The sequence below is a fragment of the Pipistrellus hanaki genome (assembly GCF_964339955.1).
Source record: "Pipistrellus hanaki genome assembly, chromosome: 3".
Classification (NCBI taxonomy): Eukaryota; Metazoa; Chordata; class Mammalia; order Chiroptera; family Vespertilionidae; genus Pipistrellus; species Pipistrellus hanaki.
Genome location: NC_140505.1, coordinates 151,326,683 through 151,347,199, shown reverse-complemented (window position 1 = coordinate 151,347,199; position 20,517 = coordinate 151,326,683). Strand labels below are relative to the sequence as shown.

Genomic DNA, 20,517 nt, shown 5'->3' with positions numbered 1-20,517 from the left:
CGCACCTTTGAAGCTAAGCGGAAATGTTTGCACATTACTGCCTAAAGGAAAACCTAGATCTCTCTCGGGTTTCTTCTTCTATTGTACATACAAATCATGACTCTATTAGTCATCTAGGCAATGGATGAAATAAACTAGAAGGACAAACCATAAGAGGTGAGCAACAACATGACGGAAAGAATATACTGTGTACTCAAATTTGCTTTCGATTCTGAAAGTAGTAATCATATCCCTACCAATTCAAAGCTTAGTCTTGGCAACATGGGATTAATAAAAGTAAGTAGACTTAAAAGGTATGTCTTAAAAAGCTGGTACATGTACACTTTATAACTATTATCAAAATTTCTGAGAAAATAAATTTAGTTCCCTTAATGGCCCATAGAATTGTGCACCTGCTGTTCCCTCTGCCTGGCTCACTCTTCCCTCAGTTCTTTGCATTGCTGGTTCTTCCCCACCCACCAAATTCACCTCCTCAGAGAAGCCTTTGCTAACTATCCCGCAGAGAGCAGCCCGTCCTCCGTCCTGCTGTAAATGTAACTGCCCTCTTTGTTTCCTTCAAAGACATTACCCCAATTTGAGTTACTGATAATTAGTTCCTCTTTCATATCATGTGTTTGCCTCTTTCTAACAGAATGGGCCAGAACCTTGTCTGTCTTTTTCATTGCCACATCATCCCCATCTCTATTTTCACTCAATAACTATGTGTGAATGAAGTCTGCAACATGGTATTTCTAAATTTAAAAACAAACAGGCATTTCTCAGACACTTTTAAAACTCAAAAAAAAAAAATCAGACTGTGAAACAGCTATAATCTGGCTCTCTTTTCTTACAAACCTCAAAAGAAACGGAAGCCCAGCAACTCCCCGCAAATCCTTTTAGGGAGACCAGTTTGGGGAGGAGCCATCACTCTTCTCCATTTCTCTGCCTCTCACTCCGGGGGGCTTTGCAAACCAAGCTGTTGCTTCTCCTAGTTTCACTTTATTAGTCCTACGGGATGTATAAACAGTGTTAAACACATGTGAAAACCGACTGCTCGCTTCTCTGCCCATTAACTGCCTTTATTTTTATTCCCCCCAACAACAGTGGAGAAATCGCACGCTGCACAGGTTGACCTCTATACCACCTGCAGAAGAGAGGGCATCCCAATCCAGTCTCCTTCCACAGCGGGGCCTGTGAGCCTCACCTCTGCTGCTGACGTGGCCAGAGCGGCCACCATCCTCACTGAGGAACCCACAGTGTGATTGGAAACTAGAAGTAAGTACTAAATGCCATGTACACTGACATCTCCCACATCCAAACAATTAGTTTAGCAAGTGCATACTTGAATAGCTATGCCTATTTTCCTCAAAGGGATCAAATTTAAACTCAAGCAACAACAACAAAAAATCCTTCAAAAGGATCACATCAGCAAGCATCATAACAGTCACATGTCTCAAACCCTGCGGAAACTTCCAGAGAAGGATGAGATTTACTGATCGGGAATCAGACCTATTTGGAAGCTCACAGGTAGCAGGTAAATAAACCAGCATGTCTAATAAGAACACATCTCTCCCTAAACGACACAGGGATCTTAGTCATCAACTTCTTTCTAACCTCCTGGAATATCTGAGTATTTTGCGGCGGCCAGGTAGGTCAAGGTTCTTCCCGGGGCAGCCGCCCTCACTGCCCGTAGTTCCCAGGCTTGGAGCCGTGGCTCAGAATCAGCCCACAGGATCCAGGGACCAAATAACCTAGGTCACTGTCTAACCCTCCAACACCATAGCTGACCTGTCCTCCTGAGCCAGGGTATTTTTATTATTTCGAAGTTAGCTGTTTCTTCGTGTGTGTTTGTCCATCTAGCTTATCATTTTTGAATGTAAATGACCAAAGGCCAGGACCCTGCCAGTTTAACACAAACCACAGTAGTCTCTGTTTTCCAATGAACCTGACATAGCCTTGCTCCTGGGCATGACAATGCTGGAAGGAATGCACACTTGTGCAGGGCGTGGTTTTCTGTGCCAGACTTACCACACAGAGGAGCAAGGCCCCCGGTCACTGGTGCCAAGTAACACTGCATTTCTGTCTGTCTGCATTCATGCCACTACGCTATTAATTTGATACTTTTTAAAAAGAATATGAGATTGGTTTTTAAATGAAGCAAGATGATAGAACTCTAATACAAATCCACAAATGGATAAATTATTAATCCCATTAGTTACAAACTTTAAAACTTATCCACTCATGAGACAATTATTATCAGGATTCAATGGATAATACAATTTTTAAAAACCTGTGCCAAATGGGTATATAAAACAAACTCAGGAAATAAACAGCTAAATACTAGAGGCCCAGTGCATAGAATCCTGGGGATCGGGCCTGAACCAGCAGTTGGACATCCCTCTCAAAATCCTGGACCTCTGGCTCCTAACTGCTCACCTGCCTGCCGGATCACTCCTAACTGCCCCCCCCCTGCTGGCCTGGTCATCCCCAACTGCCTCCTCCCACCCCACCCCCACTGGCCTGGTCACCCTTAACTGCTCCCCCTGCTAACCTGGTCGATCCCAACTGCTCCCAACCCGACCGGCCTGGTCACCCCTCACTGCCCCCCTCTACTGGCATGGTTGCCCCTCAATGTCCCGTCCCCCCCACCTCCGCCAGCCTAGTCACTCCAACTGCACCCCCTTCTGGCCTGGTCCTCCCACACAGCCTGTTGGGTCTTTTGGTCACCCCTCACTAACCCCCCTGCTGGCTTGGTTGCCCCATGCAGCCTGTTGGGTTATCCCTTCTGTTGTGATGGTCACTTAGACATATACATATTTTATCTACACCCAAGAAACAGTGCCCTATTTAGCTCCCAAAGACTTCTCAAAAAAAAAAAAAAAAACTAAAGCAGCTGAAACCGGTTTGGCTCAGTGGATAGAACGACGGCCTGCGGACTGAAGGGTCCCGGATTCGATTCCGGTCAAGGGCTTGTACCTTGGTTGCGGGCACATCCCCAGTAGGGGGTATGCAAGAGGCAGCTGACCGATGATTCTCTGTCATCGATGTTTCTAACTATCTATCCCTCTCTCTTCCTCTCTGTAAAAAATCAATAAAATATATTAAAAAAACTAAAGCAGATGCAGGTAATTGCAATTGTATTGTAACTCAGGTTTCTAAGAGAATCCATTTGATGATACATTCAAATAGTCATGGAACTCACACAGTTTGTGTTGTAAACAGTGCATAGCTAGACAGTCAGACTAATATTTAAGTAGTCAAAATGAAGGCACAGGCTCAGTGCTTTGCAATAACATTAATGGTACTCCCCCTGTTAAACAAGAAGGCTTTTTTATTAGATTGTTTCCTTAGCTTTTACATAAATTAATAAAAACTTTTGTTCTAAGTAGTATTAATGACCTAACACTGTAAAGTTTTTAATTCCCACACTATCGGCCCATTGGGTTTCAAATACACTGATTACTATGAAAACAGCCTCCCTCATATTTCATTCAAGCTACCGCTGAGAGGAACATAGACAGGAGCATAAAAGGAGCAATTTGTAATTTAAATAGACTTAAAAATCACACTTTAAAAATTAAAACAATGTTGCATTCTGCAAAAGTATATTTCTTGTTAAAGCAAAATTCTCTTTAATAGTTGCACTAGCCCTAACCGGTTTGGCTCAGTGGACAGAGCAGCAGCCTGGGGACTGAAGGGTGGCAGGTTCAATTCTGGTCAAGGGCACATGCCCAGATTGTAGGCTTGATCCCAAGAGTCAATCAATGATTTTCTCTCATCATTGATATTTTTATCTCTCTCTCCCTTTCCCCTCTACTCTGAAATAAATAAAAATATGTCTTAAAAACATAGTTGCAAAGGCTGAGAATGCCAGGCACGTAGTATATGGTCTGAAACGGTTAAAAATAACCTTCACCTAGAATGGGCTCACAATTAGTTGGGGCTTTGGTCTGAGCAAGAAAGTTATCACATCACACTATTATACTTTTATATCCATAAAGTTAAGTCAAGCCAGGTGTGGCTAACACAGCAGTGTTCGTTCTATTATTTCAAGAAAGCACAACCTTCAGCTCCATCAAAAATCACAGAAAAAGGGAGTGAGCAAACACATATCAGCAATATCAGCAAAGGTGAGTGTGTCTGGCATTTTTTCAGATATAAGAAAATAATACAGTAATATAGGTCAGCATCTTCATTTAAGCTACCAATTACTGTAAAGGCAAAGGGGAAAATAAAACACTTTTGGAAAATGTGAATCCAACAAGCTGGTTTTGAAAATATGTACTTTAACATATCTACCTTTTCCTACCATTTGTATCCTGTAAAGCAGCCTGTCAGGATTATGGATCCTACCTGAGAATTCTGTAAATCCCTGGTCTGAACAGTTAAAAATAACCTTCACCTAGAATGGACTCACAATTAGTTGGGGCTTTGGTCTGAGCAAGAAAGTAACCACATCACATTATTATACTTTATATACATAAAGTTAAGTCAAGCCAATTCTGCAACTTTGCTGAATTCATTTATTAGATCTAGTAGTTAATGTATGCTGATATATATTGATGGCTCTCATCATTAAATTAGATGGTTAACTAAACATAAAAAGGAAAACACAAAATGATTCCCAAACTAATATCTGAATCTATTTTTATTCTTATAAAATTAGCATGAAAATTAATATGACTTATATGTAAATATTTAATTTTACTTAAATGATTTATTTGAACAGTTCACATAACTTTTTAGTTAATATGGAGGCAATAATGTATATATGCCTTTATATATAAAACAAACGTGCTCAGTGGACAAAAACTAAGAGCCTTTTCCTTAAAATATGGAGCAAGAGAGGGATGTCTGCTTTTACCACTTATTTAGCACAGTACTGGAAATTCTAGCCACAGTGGAAAGGCAAGAAGAAGAAATAAAAGGCATCCAAATTAGAAAGGAGAAAGTAAAACTGTCATTATTTAAATAGGATATGATACTATATATAGAAAACCCTAAAGAATCCACCAAAAACTATTAGATCTAATAAATGAATTCAGCAAAGTTGCAGAATACAAAATCAGACCCAGAATCAATGGAATTTTTATACACCAATAATGAACTATAAGAAAGAGAAACTAAGAAAACAATCACATTTACTCTTGCAAAAACAATAAAAATAAGGGGTACCTAGGAATAAACTTATAACCAAGGAGACAAAAGACCTGTACATTGAAAACTATTGGACACTGAAGAAATAAATTAAGGAAGATACAAATACGTGGAAGCATATACCATGTTCATGGATGGATTGGAAGAATTAACATCATTATAATGTTCATGCTACCAAAAGCAATCTATAGATTCAATGTAACTTGCATTAAAATAGCAAGAGCATATTTCACAGATCTAGAAGAAAATATTCCAAAAATGTATATGGAACCAAAAAGACTCAAAATAGCCACAACAATCTTAAGAAAGAAGAACAAAGTAAGAGGGATCATAATAACATATATCAAACTATACTACAAGGCCCCTGTAATCAAAACAGCCTGGTATTGGCATAAGAACATATAGACCAATGGAACAACACAGAGAACCCTGAAATCGACCCAAGCCATTACACTCAATTAATACTTGACAAAGGAGGCAAGAGCATACAATAAAGTAAAGACAGTTTCTTCGATAAATGGTATTGGGAAAAATGGACAGGCACATACAAAAAAATGAAACTACACCACCATCTTACTCCATACATAAAAATAAACTAAAAATGCATAAAAGACTTAGATGTAAGTCACAAAACCATAAAATCTCAGATGTCCCTTACAGTGATATTTTTGCAGATATGTCTCCAAGGGTAAGGGAAACTTAGGAAAAGATAAATGAGACTACATCAAGATAAAAAGCTTCTTCACAGCAAAAGAAATCATTAAAAAAATGAAAAGATTACCCACTGTATAGGAGAACATATGCACCAATGTACATCTGATAAGGGGTTAATGTCAAAAATATATAAAGAACTTTCACAACTCAACACCAGGAAGACAAACAATCCAATAAAAAATGGGCAATGGATCTGAATAGACAGCTCTCCGAAGAGGGCATACACATGGCCAACAGACATGAAAAATTGCTAATGGTCACTAATTATCCAAGATATGCAAACTAAAACTACAACAAGATATCACCTCATACCTATCAGGTATGTCTATTATCAATAAATCAACAAATAAGTGCTGGAAAGGATGTGGAGAAAAGGGAACACTAGTGCACTGCTGGTGGGAATGCAGACTGGTGCAGCCACTGTGGAAAAAGAGTATGGAGCTTCCTCAAAAAATTAAAAAGGGAACTGCTTTTGACCCAGTGATTCCACTTCTTGAGAATGCATCCTAAGAATCCCAAAATACCAATCAGAGAGAATGTATGTACCCCTATGTTCATAGCAGAATTATTTACAAGATATGGAAACAACCGAGTGCCCATCAGCAGATGAGTGGATAAAAAGCAGTGGTACTAATATGTGGACTCTAATATGCTAATTAGATGGACATCCTTCCAGATGACCTTCCAGATGAAGCATGGCTGTAGGGACCGAGGCAAGCCGCCATGGCTTCAACAGACTGGATGGATTGTGGTGGGTGGGGCTTCCCTCTGGCGGCCAGCAGGCACCTGGGATCTGAGCTTCCCTCCAGCCCCGGCTTCATCCCAGAAGGACGTCTGGAATGAAGTCTGGTCCAAGTAGCATATTACCCTTTTATTATTATAGATTATATTGCTATAAAAAATAAAATGTATTTTTTGTTATACATATAATACCACTATATAACTTAAAGATATTAAATAATAGTAAAATATAATTTCAAAATAAAACCACTGTGTGGTTTTAAAATTCATGTAAGTACAAAATCCACATACCTGAACCAACCTCTTTTTCCTCTTCTTCAATGTTGTTTTTGATGCTATCATATTCTTCATCAATGGTCTGATTGCCTCTCATCTGAGACAAAATTCTACGAGCCTTCTGAGTCTGTCCTTTCTGAATGAGCCATCGTGGGCTTTCAGGCAAAAAGAGGAAGCCAAAAAACTGTATGACTGCTGGAATTGCTGCAAGTCCCAACATGTACCTGCAATAAAAAACCCACATAGTATTGTAAAGCTTGGTCTTATTAGCACCACATTGGGAACAGTATATAATGTGAAAATAGTGATAATTATTTTCTTTTTATTATATCTATGCAAAACCAGAAAAAATAATATTTTTGTGCTTTAGTGAGAAAATGAAAAACGAGGAAAGTCTGGCTCTTCTCTCATACAAATTACAGTGAAAAAGAATGGGCAAAAGTCACAAAGATTGTGTATATGCATTTTGACCCCAACACATCATGCAACAAAACACCATATTCACCATCCTTACCCAATACTAAGATATAGAGATTTGTATTCTACAATATAAAATGGGATTAAGACAAAACTCTCTACTCGTTTAAAAGATATACTTTTCAATAAAATGCCCAAATTTATTTATTTAGTTATTTCTGCTCTGTGAATGATTAGTTATGATTTCATTTTGTCATCAAGCATCATGTTGACCCTCATTAACTAAGGAGTAGAAGCTAATAGGGGAAAAAAGATGGTTGGAAGCCAATAATCAGTATTAAAATGATAGAAATGCAAAAAAAAAAAAAAAAAAAAAAAAATCCTGCTCATGTTGTTTTAAGCTACATGTCATCTTTTTCAAATGTCTGTCCTTAATGGCTGGCACAATTCTATGTAGGAAATAAAATACAATTTTAAATCCATCAGAAAAATAACAAAAATAAGAACATGAGTCCATCAATATCAAAGCTCTCTCCAAGTTATTCTGACCATCAGACCGATCTCCTGAACTGAGGGGTTAGGTTAGGTAAACTCCAAGGTCTCTCTCAAATGAAAACGTCTATGAATCTAGGACACCGGGCTGTATTCAGTTAATCCAAATTCCCTGGGTAGGTTCCCCGGCAGATTCATAATGGGGGAGCTCAGAAGGCCAAGTCCAATTACCTAACAATCATGCTCACAGGGTATCGCCTGACTCTATACCCTTTGAAAGCCAATCTGGCTTCTCAGCTATGTGAAACCCAAAGCACGGCCACCTTGGAGGCTCCAGATACATATCTTGTGGAGAAGTCCATCACTTTTTAAGCAATTTCATTTTAATTCATACACAGCGCAGAAAAAGTACAATTGTCACATTATGTTAGGAACAACTCCTACTCCGAACAGTAGCTCAAACCATATACGGAAACAGCAAAATTAACCAAGATTTGGAAAGTAAACAAAGCATTTATGAATGACTGATAAGTGAATCACTTGGCCTCCAGTATGAAAAGAAATCCTATTACCAGGGTTTTATATTTTAAGGCAAGGGCTGTGATATTTACTGAATCACTCCTCCTTCCTCTGCCCACCCTCGAACACAGTGTCTTAACCTCAATTTATGTCCCTGTGCCTTGTACCGTAATAAATTATTTACCTGACCCACCTGATTGCATATTTTACTTTGTATTCAGCTCCGCACCTAATCAGGTATCTTGAACACAGTAAAAACTCAGTGAATGTTTTACAAAATGATACAAAACCAGTTTGTAACTCATTTTATACAGTTTATATATCTCAACTTCCTATATTAACTAAACAGAAAATAACTGGGCTTCACACGTACATAGCAATCTCTTCAGGACCATGGAGCTCTGTAAACTTACTTGCACAGTAATCCCTTCCCAGGAAACCATTTGTTATGCTAGAGACGGTGAGACCTTCCCTTCTGAGGATGGCTCATCTAAAGAAGGCTTCAACTAAGAATCTTCAGATGAGAGTAAGAGAGATCAGTTTCAACAAATGCATACGTATGGCCTCTTCCCCTTAAAATGTTAACTTGGTATACCAAATCTGCCACTTAAACATAGCTTTTATTGCTGTAAGACAGCGATTTTCAAAAGGTGTGCCTCAAGCATTTTTAAAACGTACAATTACCTGACTATTTAGTCAGGGGCACTGACTCCTTTTCCTTAATATTATCAAATTGAAAAAAAAAAATGACAACAGCCAACACAATAGCCATCCTGTGTGAATGAATCAAATTATACTTTTCTTTTTTTTTCGGATCAGCAAAATGTATACTTTTGGTGTACTGCAGAAGTGTAGTAATTAGTTTGTGTGTGCCATGAGATGAAAAAGGGTTGAAAATCACTGCGGGAAAGGAATGAAATTTCTATTTGGTTGTAATCCCTTAAAGAAAAAGCTATACAAAATTGTACTGCCAATTATTTAAAAGAAAAGCAATAAAAAGGTAAACACCAAATATACTGGATTATGAAATTCTAAAAGTCCTAAAAATGAAAGCCTGTATGCTTTGTTTCTCTGCCCCTTTTACAATATTTTCTTCTGTCCCCCACACTCCCATCAGTGATAAATTCAAGGAGCACTTGAAATGAATATAGAAATTGAATCATTTTCAGGCCCAAAGATGCTCACACATAGCACTTTTACTACTCACTATTAAAACCTAGAACATGGTATTTTTAAAACCAAAAAGAAAAAAACAAAGGGAAAAGACAAAAAGTAAAGAGAAATGCAAACATACATATTAGCTAGCCTATGTTTTGTTTTGTTTTGTTTTGTTTTGTTTTGAATCCTCACCCTAGGATATGTTTCTATTGCTTTTTAGAGAGGAAGGGGAGAAGAGAGAAAAATATCAATCAGCTGCCTCCAGGAACTGAACCTGCAAACTAGGTGCACCAAAATCTTTCAGTGTATAGGATGACATTCTAATCTACTAACCCACCCAGCCAGGGCTAGCCTGTGTTGTTTTACATGTGTGTGTGTTTTAAATTGTAGACAGTATTACAGATGTTCTCCCTCCTTTGCCTACCTTCAGCCTCTGCCCCTGCCCTTGCCCTGCCCCTCCTAGGCCTATACCACATTACTTACTGTGTATGTCCATGAGCTATGGATAGATGCAAAATTTATGTTTCTTAAGCAAGCTACAGAAGACAGAATAGTTTAGCTCTTCTGCATTCGAGATCTGTTAAGTGTCAAGAGTCTAGGTTTGAAATTTACAATTCCATTCGCTAATGCTAGGATGGGGAAAAGGAACTTGCACCTTGCTGCCAATCTTTAAGGATTTTAAGGCCTGATTCCAGAGACTACTCAAGATAAAACATGTTTTATGCCTTTACATCCTAATGTTTCTAAAGAAACTTATTTTTACTGTATTTTGATTACCTTTCATGGTAAAGATATTTTTGGTAGGACACCTGATATATTACCCCAAACACAACAAACATGCTCCTAAAGACATTTGATAGGAAAACATTTCCATTGCTTTGTAAAGACCAAATAGGATGGGTGGGGGAAAGGGGGTGGCTGTGGTTTGAGAGACCAGAGGAACACACGTAGGTCACACTTCAGCTTTGGGCATTCTAACCACAACCCCTATCCAAATTATTTAACATTTCAGTGAACAGGCGATAGTGTTTATTTCATAGAACATCTGGGTAATTAGGAGAAATCACTCAGTTAGTACCTAAAATGGAGAAGATGCTCAGCAAAAAAATGTTTTCACCTCCCTGACTCAATTCAGTGCAACTTGTCTATCTCGCCTCTACCATGCACTCAGACTTTTGACAGGTAGAACTAACCAATCTCTTTCTTGAGGAAAAACCATCCCTCTGATGATGTGCAGATTGCAGATAAATAAGAGTTTGCTTTGCTGTAGCATTGACAAGAACTTTATCATGCCACCGAAAGAGTAGGAACTCTACGGACTTAGTTAAGGCAGTATTAGGGACACACCACCAGTGCCCTACATCCAAGGAACTCAGGACCAGATGAAGGATAGTGCATAAACTGACATGACAAAGAGTACACTGATAAACCAGGGCAGTCACTCCCCAAGCAAACAAGCAGTCCCCTACTGATATGGGGGAATCTCATTATTATTAAAAATCAATGGCTCTAAACCTTGGCTTCATATTACAATCACCCAGAGAGCTTTTAAAACACAGTAATATCCAGGCTCCACCCAACGAGGAATTTTGATTAATTGGCTGGAGCTCCAGTCCTCTATTTTATTCAATGCTCTCGGGGGGGGGGGGGGGGGGGGGGGGGGCTGCTAATGTGCAATCAGGGCTGAGACCTGAGTGATTAGAACACCCATGGGACGAAAGTTACCAATAAGCATTCAAAGTCCACACCTTAGGCAAAAGCCATTTGCCTCCTGGAGGCGAAAGAGCACTCCAAGCTGACAAGAAGGGGAAGCAGGTTGGCTGTAGCAAAAATACCACTGAGACTAGCAATGAAACTAACACTTTACAGTACAATGAGGGTATTTAGCAGTCTTCTCTAACACCCAATAGGGTCATAATAAACTGAAAACAAAATCAAATAACAAACCTGTCTCTGTACTTCCAATAGCTTTATTCCCACCCTCTGTCTTCTAGCTAACACCTGTTTATATCTATTATTGATTTATAAATCATTTTCATGCTTGCCCATCCTGAATAGCTCAAATAAATTAGAAGAGTACATATATTAAGATCCTATTTTTACTCTTCAAAACTCTACAGTTTCAAATTGGCATCCTCTCACTTGTTAATTATAAAATAAACTCTAGCCGAAACCGGTTTAGCTCAGTGGATAGAGCATCGGCCTGCGGACTGAAAGGTCCCGGGTTCGATTTCGGTCAAGGGCATGTACCTTGGTTGCAGACACATCCCCAGTAGAGAGTATGCAAGAGGCAGCTGATCAATGTTTCTCTCGCATCGATGTTTCTAACTCTCTATCCCTCTCTCTTCCTCTCTGTAAAAATCAATAATATATATATTTTTTAAATTAAAAATAAATAAATAAATAAATAAAACAAAATAAACTCTAAACCTTTTTCCCCCCCAGAAACAGTTTACTGAAAATGAAAAGGTCTACAATTAGAATCAGTTACCTAAAGAATATATACTTTGTTTGCTTGGAAAGCTAAAGCTATCTGTTCTGTGTTCTTTCTGAGCTGTATACCCACAAACAATTTCTGAATGTATATTAAGTACCAAACTCCAAGCTAATCATTGAGCATCATGAATAAACATAATCAAAGATAGTGTCATGCTGTGTCAATCCAAAAACATCCCCCAAGCTGGAACTCTCCAAGGATATTTATCATTATATCCTATTCAAGACAGTGAAACATTTTCCCCTTAAAAAAAAAAAAGGCATAATCCAACCGCTTCATCAAAACACATCCAAGAACATTGGCCCTATAACTAGAGCTACCTGACTTCCTTGTTCAAAGTTCCTATGGATTTTGAGTTTTCTTCATATGCTTCTTAAGAAATAATCACATGAGTGATGAGTTTACTAAAATATATCTATTCTTGAATTTAGAAAAGATGGTTATCATTATACAAGATATCTATAGACGATGGGCCCCAAACATAAATTATGATTTATGTAGTATGTTTCTACTTAATGCAAATGCTTTAGACGCAAAAAGAGACCACTGAATTTAGCCCACGGCTATAGTTACAACAATTCATTTGATAACGTATTTTTCAATTTCAGTTCATGATGCACAACTCCATTTTAACAGGTAAGAAATTAAAATAGGAAAACACTGCCAAATTGAGGCCCCCAGCTGCAAGCTAATTTTCTCTGCCATCAAGGCGCATGTAGAACATCAACGCTGAGGACTGATACACCTGATAATCTGATGGCAGCTAGAGAGTAAACATGAGATCACAGCTGGAGATTCATAAGAGAAAAAATCAATATGTCACAGTTGAAATCTTCAAGTAAGCAGGTGATATGTGATCAGCAAATGAGCAACTTTTGTGTTACCCAGTGAATATTTCGGTGTAAGCTGTAAAAGCATTCATCGCCAGATATGTAAACATAAGAAAATAGTAACCATCTACATAGCTATGGGAAAAACCCTTAAGTAGTGTGATAGCAATATATAAAGTAGATGGTATGGCCAAGGTTACTTAAGAGTTTTGTGATTATAGTAGAAATAACAGGTATAGTTGCTTTGACAGAATGAGAGGTGATACTACTGAGACAAACTGAATGCATTTTACACAGATATTAGGCAGATATTTTAAATAACATGACAAATGCATTGACCTGAACAAAATTCACAATACTAGTGGTGAAAATAGTGCTCAACCATGCCAACACACGTATCCTCTTTTTTTAAACTTCAAGAATCCTCCATGTGCAAAGTTCTAGGCTCGGGATTATGAAGATATAGTAATGATCAGCAGTATCCCTTGCATCAAAGAGCCTATTCTCCAGTAATTATCAAACAAAACAGAATTGTTTAATTGCTATGACTGAGGTTTAGGCATATATGTAAGAATAAGGGGAGAAGTTATTTCAACAAAGGCTAATAGAAAAAATATCATGGTAGAAATAATATATAAATCATTCACTAAAAGGCAGAAAAGGAATATAATGGAAGGAGCCAATATAAAATTAACTTTTAGGTAAAATTTGCATACAATAAAATGAAGAGACCCAAGGTTCCAATTCTATGAGTTGAGAAAAATGTACACCTTGTAACTATCATCCCAATCACAAAAGAGAACATTTCCACAATGTCAGAGAGTTCCCTTAAAACCCGCTCTCCAGTCACTCCTCATTGCCATGGACAAGCAGTGACCACATTTCTGCCCACACGGCTCCTTTTGCATATGGATGAACTTCATATGGAACCATGGACATTCTACTCTTTTGTTTCTACATTCTTTCAATCATAACACTTTAAAGATTTTATCCATGTTGTTCCTTCTATTTCACTGATTTATTTTCTCTATCTCACCAAACTGTCTTAATTATGTAACCTTTATAGTAAGTCTTGTAATCGGACACTTGAGTCCTCCACCTTTGGTCTTCAAGATGGTTTAGGCAATTCTAGATCTTTTGTTTTTGAGTAAAAATTTTAGAGTCATCTTGTCCCTCTGGATGAATATAAATGGTGACAGTGGGCATCTCTGCCTTGTAACTGGTCATAAAGGAAAACACGCAGGCTTTCACACTGAATATAGAATTGGCTGCAGGGTTTTTGGGGGGTTTTTGTACATGTCCAAACAGTGCTCTTCAGCAGAAGAGCACTTTCTTTGATTTAAGAAAGTGCTCTTCTGCTGAAACCGGTTTGGCTCAGTGGACAGAGTGTCGGCCTGCGGACTGAAAGGTCCCAGGTTCGATTCCGGTCAAGGGCATGTACCTTGGTTGTGGGCACATCCCCCGTGCAGGAGTCAGCTGATTGACGTTTCTCTCTCATCAATGTTTCTAACTCTCTGTCCCTCTCCCTTCCTCTCTGTAAAAAATCAATAAAATATATTTTATTTTAAAAAAAAGTGCTCTTCTACTTTGTTGGAAGGTTTAACCATAAATCAGTATTAGTCTGTGAAATGTTTTCTCTGCATATAGTCAGATGATTATATCAGTTTACCTCCTTTGAATAATTTCAACATGGTGACTTACATGAATTTCTTATGCTAATCCAACCTTTCTAAAAAGAAACTGACCTGGTTATGATTTATTATCCTTTTATCTTACTGGGATCAATTTTACTGATATTTTGTTAAGAATACTTTCAGACACTGCCTAGAATTTTCTTTTCTTATAAGAACTTAGGACATATTAGAGTTATATTGGCCTCACCAACCAAGTTGGAAAATATTCCTTCCACCTCCATTTTCTTAAAGCTTTTGTTTAAACTTTGAGTTATTTCTTCCATAAATGTCTTACAGAATTCACTAATAAAAGTATCTCGGCCTGAAGTTTGTTTTGCAAGTAGGTGACTACTAATAATGATGATTCAATTTGTTTAATAATACAGAGACATACAAATATTCAATTTTGTGTTTTGTCATTTTTTGATAAGTTCTGATTTTCACCCCAATATGCCCACTCCAAGTTGTTGAATTTATGGGCATAATATTGTTCAAAGTGTTCCCTCATTATCTTTATAAGTCCAAAGAAATTATGTACTCTGTTTTACTCCTAATAGTGATCATTTAGTCTCTATCATTTTTCTTGATCAATTTAATCAATCATAATAAATTTTACTAATTTTTCTAGTTACAAGTATATTACACTACTTGGTATTAATTATATATATATATATATATATATATATATATATATATATATATAATGACTCAATATTATACTGTAGGCCACTATTTCTTCCCCACCTTACTATTTTCTCTTTCAGATTACGTGATTTCTATAGGTCTGTCTTCAAGTTTCTAGATCCTGTTTTCTGTCATCTTTAATTTGATGATAAACCCATCCAGTGACTTTTTAAATTTTTAAATCTAATTCCAAATGATATACTTTCAGTTGAGAATTTTCATTTGGTTCTTTATATATATAGTTTGCATTTCTCTGAGATTCCCCAGCTGATTACTCTATGTGACTACCATTTACCTTAAGTCCTGAACACATTTAAAGGAGGTGTTTTCAAGTATTTTGATAATTCCAACGTCTGTATCCCCTGAAGGTCTGTCTATATTGACAATTTTTATTTTACTTATGGATCACATTTTCTGTGATTCACACTGCCTAATAAGTGTGTGTGTGTGTGTGTGTGTGTGTGTGTGTGTGTTCTGTGTATTGAGAATGATAAAATATAGAGATCCTAGCTTGTCTTCTCTTTTTCTGAAGAATGTTGACACTGTCCTATCTGTCACCTTAAATTTGTAAAGGTTTGGTTGTAGACTTGGTTAGTGTGACTCTCAGTTTTGTCTGCAGGAAAAATCCTTAGTCATGTAACAAAGTCCTTCTGGGGTCTGACTGGAAAGCTCAAGCTGCCGAAACCTCTAACCTCGTTTCAAAGTCCAAAAATGTCACTCTTCCTATGGGCAGGATATAACATCTTTCAGCTTTTACCATCTTCTGTTACTTTCTGCAGGCATCATGGAATCTCTCCTATTTTCATAGTTCAGAAATCAGAAAAACATTTGTGGTGAATTGATATTCAGATTTGGAGGCTTCCTTCTCTGTGGATTATTTTTTTTCTCGGATCTCCCCCCACTCCTAAATTCCAGCTGCTCTGGGCACCACAAACTCTAGCCACTGACACCACAAATCAAAAAAACTGTAGTTTATTGGGTTGAGGGCTGCCCTCAGGGATAAAGCCATAAATGTAGATCTCACCAGGAGCCACTCACTTCAAAGATCAAATCCCTGTCAGTTGTGTCTATCCTTGGAGCTGGACTTCTCCAGTGTCTTAGCCAGTGTCTTATATTCTGTCTGTGGTTTATAACCGTTATCTTCAAGGTAGGATACTCTTATGACAAACCACTCTTATCAGTAAACCATATTTACTTTTTACCTAGAAAATCCAGATAAATGAATGTGAGAGCAATCCTCATTGCCAGATTTAGATGCAAGATATAGAGAGTCAACCTAAAGCTCTCTGGAGATAACAGCAAACAACACCAAGAAGCATTTAAGAGTTTGTATGTACAGTACGTTCAAAGCCATTAACTCATTTGATCCTAACAATAACACTGTACAATTGCTGAAGCATTGGTTACATGAGGATATTAGAGCTCAAATTAATTAATGTGCTATAAAAGCAAGTCATAAACCTATTTCCCCCCCAACACTATGATATCTTTATAATAAACAGTTGTACGTTTTAATTCTGTTAATAACAAAATTATAAATATGTTCGGAATGAAGGTATTTACTTGTAATCGGCTGTAAATCAAATCTATCTTTCTTAAAACAGCCACGGCATAGTTAAATTTTTAAGACAAAGACCACCTCATATTCCATATTTTGTACAGAGTCCAACATCACTAATCTATTAGCACTAAATTATAAGAACACTTTCCGCAGCATAAATTTGTTTAGAAATATTACCTCTTTTAAACATCATTCTAAAAAGCATCTTATTGACAAGATTTTTTAAATTGTATAATATTCTCAGGGAGGACGGCTCATTAAATTTTTTTCATCCCAAAGTAATATTGGTTATTTTAAAAATTATTTTTTGAGACTTTCAATATACAAACCCAAACTCAATGTATTGTTAAAGAGAGCACAATGGATTTGAAGTCCTATTCATACCCACTGAACACTAGCCTTTCCACATCGCCCTCCAATATCACAGCCCTCTCCCCAGCTGCTCCACACTTCTCTCTATTGCCCAACATCACTGGCTCTTCACACTACAGACTTATGAAAATGAGATTACACCTAGAATGTCCCTCTCTGTGCCTGAAACTCTTTTCTTCCTCAAAGATTCAGCTCAAATACCTTTGCATTGTAAAGCTAAGTTATCCCCTCCGTGGGGAGCTCACATCATTTAACACTATGGATTGTTTAATTAACAAGCTGATGAAAAGTCTCTCCTTCAGACTGTGGGGTGCATGAGGACAGTGACATTTCTTATTGATCTTTCATCCTTAGTACCAAGCACAACAGTAGTCTACAGTAGATGCCTGAAAAAAATGCTTTGAATGACTGTTTATACTAACACCTATTTCTAATAGTACCACCACTATGTCACACCTATATTCTGGAAGCAGCCTCATAAATAAGTTCCTTGAATCCATCTAAGAGCCAAGAGTTCCAATAAATTCTGAGCATCACTGTCATATTAATCTTTGGCGCAAATTACTGCATGCCCTGAATGCACACACACACACACACACACACACACACACACACACAAATAATAGCTTCCCTTTGCCTTTAGATCAAATTCACAACCTTTAGAATCTGGCTCCAATGTATCATGTACTTAACCACCTCAATTTCAGGCCTCCTTTACCTGAGAACTTAGCCTACACTCTGCCCCCATTTTTACTTCTGTCTACACCAGTGGTTGGCAAACTCATTAGTGAACAGAGCCAAATACCAACAGTACAACAATTGAAATTTCTTTTGAGAGCCAATTTTTTTAAACTTAAACTTCTTCTAATGCCACTTCCTCAAAACAGACTCACCCAGGCCATGATATTTTGTGGAAGAGCCTCACTCAAGGGGCCACAGAGCCACATGTGGTTCGCGAGCCGCAGTTTGCTGACCACGGGTCTACACAAATCCCACCAATTCTTCTAAGCCCAGCAAGAGTCTCATATTATCCATGGATTAGCTTGAAGATACTCTAAAAAATCTCTCATAAAAATGTTGCTAACACTCATACTTTGTGCTTCTCAAATTTTACTTCATTAGCAAAAATCAAAAAGTATCACATAACTGATGACAATATCTAACACATTCAGACACTTAACAATTGGTTATACATAGGCTAGTGAGGTGGAATAAGAGAACTCTAGTTTTTAAAAAATTAAATGAGGAAAAAAGAGTAAAAAATTAATACGAAAGGAAAAAAATTAGCCCCTCTATAGATATACCATTCTTATTCATATAAACCACAATATGCTTTGTGTAATTACAAATACAGGAATACTTATTTGAAAACCAGGTCTGTGCAAGAGAGAAGGACAAAAAGTCTCCTGGGGCCCAGAACAGTATTGTTTTGAAAAACAGAAATGTTCCTGGACTCAGAAACTAATTTTCTTTCTCTTATTTTCATGCTCAGTCAGAAACACTTATGATTAATAATTTAGTTTTTTAGCTATCTATGAAGTGTACATATTCCACAGCATAAATTAGTGAATTGGCATTTTAGTTTATAATTAATGTCTTTTTACTTTGGTTAAGAGTCCTTTCCCCGGAGCCCAATCAATTCAGCTCAGTTCCATAACATTTATTGAATATTTGCTATGTTCCAGATCCTTTCTTAAATTTAAAAATGAGCACACAGTCAATGACATTCAGGAGCTCCAAAGCAAATTAGAGGAGATAGACAATAACTAGTTCAAAATAAAATGGTAAATACAAAATCAAAGCTATCTACAAAGTCTTACGAAAGAACAAAGGACCAAAGACAGCTTCACATGATATAGAAGCAAAGATTTAAAGAAGGAAAAGAAATTGGACCAGTAAACCAGGATAGGGTAGGAAGACCTTATAGGTAAAATGAACAGAAGAAGAAGAAGAAAAAACACGCAGAAACACGAGAAAGCATGGTGTGATTGGTATACTAGTATAGAGTATACTAGTATACTCTATATAGAGTATACTCTATATATAGCATGGTTGTCATATGAAGAAGGGAGGGAGGCAATGATGAGTTACAAAAACTAGAAAAGCAGGTATGCATTGGGTAATGGATTACACTACAAGTCATGATATGTTTTTTCTGTAAAGAATGGGTGGGGAGGGGGATGTAAAGCATTTAGCAGTGGCAAGCCCAGCTAAGTGTTTTAGACTACTGTGGTGGCTGTTAAATTCACTTTAACATATATTTATTGAGGGGCTGTTACATGCAAGATTTTACCTCAGCAATTAAAAGAAGAAAACCCGCCCTGACCTATCTTTTTGGGGTAATGAAAATGATCTCAATTTGAAAATAGTGATGACTACGCAGCCCTGAGACTTGTATTGGCATTGAATTGTATACTTTAAATGGGTGAATTGAATGGTATCTGATTTACATTTCAATATAGTTATTTTTTAAAATCTACTCTTTAAAATGTATATCTTTAAAAAATGTACCCCCTTTCTTCATGAAACCAGATGACATCCTACCCAGCATAAAATGCATTATAAAACTGGAGTGCTAAAACCAACTACAGGCAATTCATTTTTTTTTTTCCAGAGAAAACTAATCTTCCAGTTTGGCAAAAAACAATTTATTTTTATGACATCCAAACAATAAGAAAATAGAAGCTTTTGACCTATCTGGTACAAAAGGTGAGTTAGTCTTTCAACACCATCAAAGTCTAAGGAGCTGATTAATCAGTTTGATCTTCTGTATGTGTTAATCTGATTGCTACTGTAAAAATTATCAATAATTATTTTTTAGATATAATTGCTGAAAATTTTCAAGTTGATGCTAAGGTACTACCTCAATCTTTATTTGCTTGTAGCCACACTCCTATTAGCCCAGGAGTCAAATAAGGTGAACATACAGCTAAGGATGCTAAATAGTAAAAGAGAACAACACAAAAAATTCACCTGTATAATAAGGAAACATGCTTACATGAATGCATAAGTTAATGTATATTCATGCAAACAATTAAGTGGGTACAAGTGACCTGGTGTGTGCAAACAGTCTGAATACAAGCTGAAGTTAGGTGTCCCGTCCTCATTTTATTGTTTTTCCGCTGGCCTCCAGTATTATGGAAAAAATTCAGGCAGGCATACTATTTGGCTTTACTACAAACAATATGGCTCCAACTTCAGCTGGGATCCCCCGGTCATTTGAAAAAATTTCTGTCTCTAGGCTCTTCCTTCTTATACTTTCTACAGTAGCTATAAGATGTAACATTTTTTTCTCTAGAGCTATACATCTATCAACTCCAAATCCATCTTTACCGGTAAAAAACACACACATAGGCCATCGTATGACTTTTCCTTCAACCTCCCTTACAACTTACCTGTAGTAGCTCTCACCCCTTTTTCACTCTTTAGAATAGTAAATAATAATGT

The 20,517-nt window shown here is 37.2% G+C and overlaps 1 protein-coding gene across 1 annotated transcript in view; it reads right to left on the bottom strand.

Moving 5' to 3' along the window:
• The window catches only part of SLC2A13 (solute carrier family 2 member 13), a 263,372-nt gene that overhangs the window by 193,672 nt on the left and 49,183 nt on the right, over window positions 1–20,517 (bottom strand). Inside the window, exon 3 of the mRNA XM_084877877.1 lies at window positions 6,883–7,091. Within this exon, the coding sequence (XP_084734003.1) occupies window positions 6,883–7,091 (209 nt within the window). The remainder of the gene's footprint in view (window positions 1–6,882; window positions 7,092–20,517) is intronic.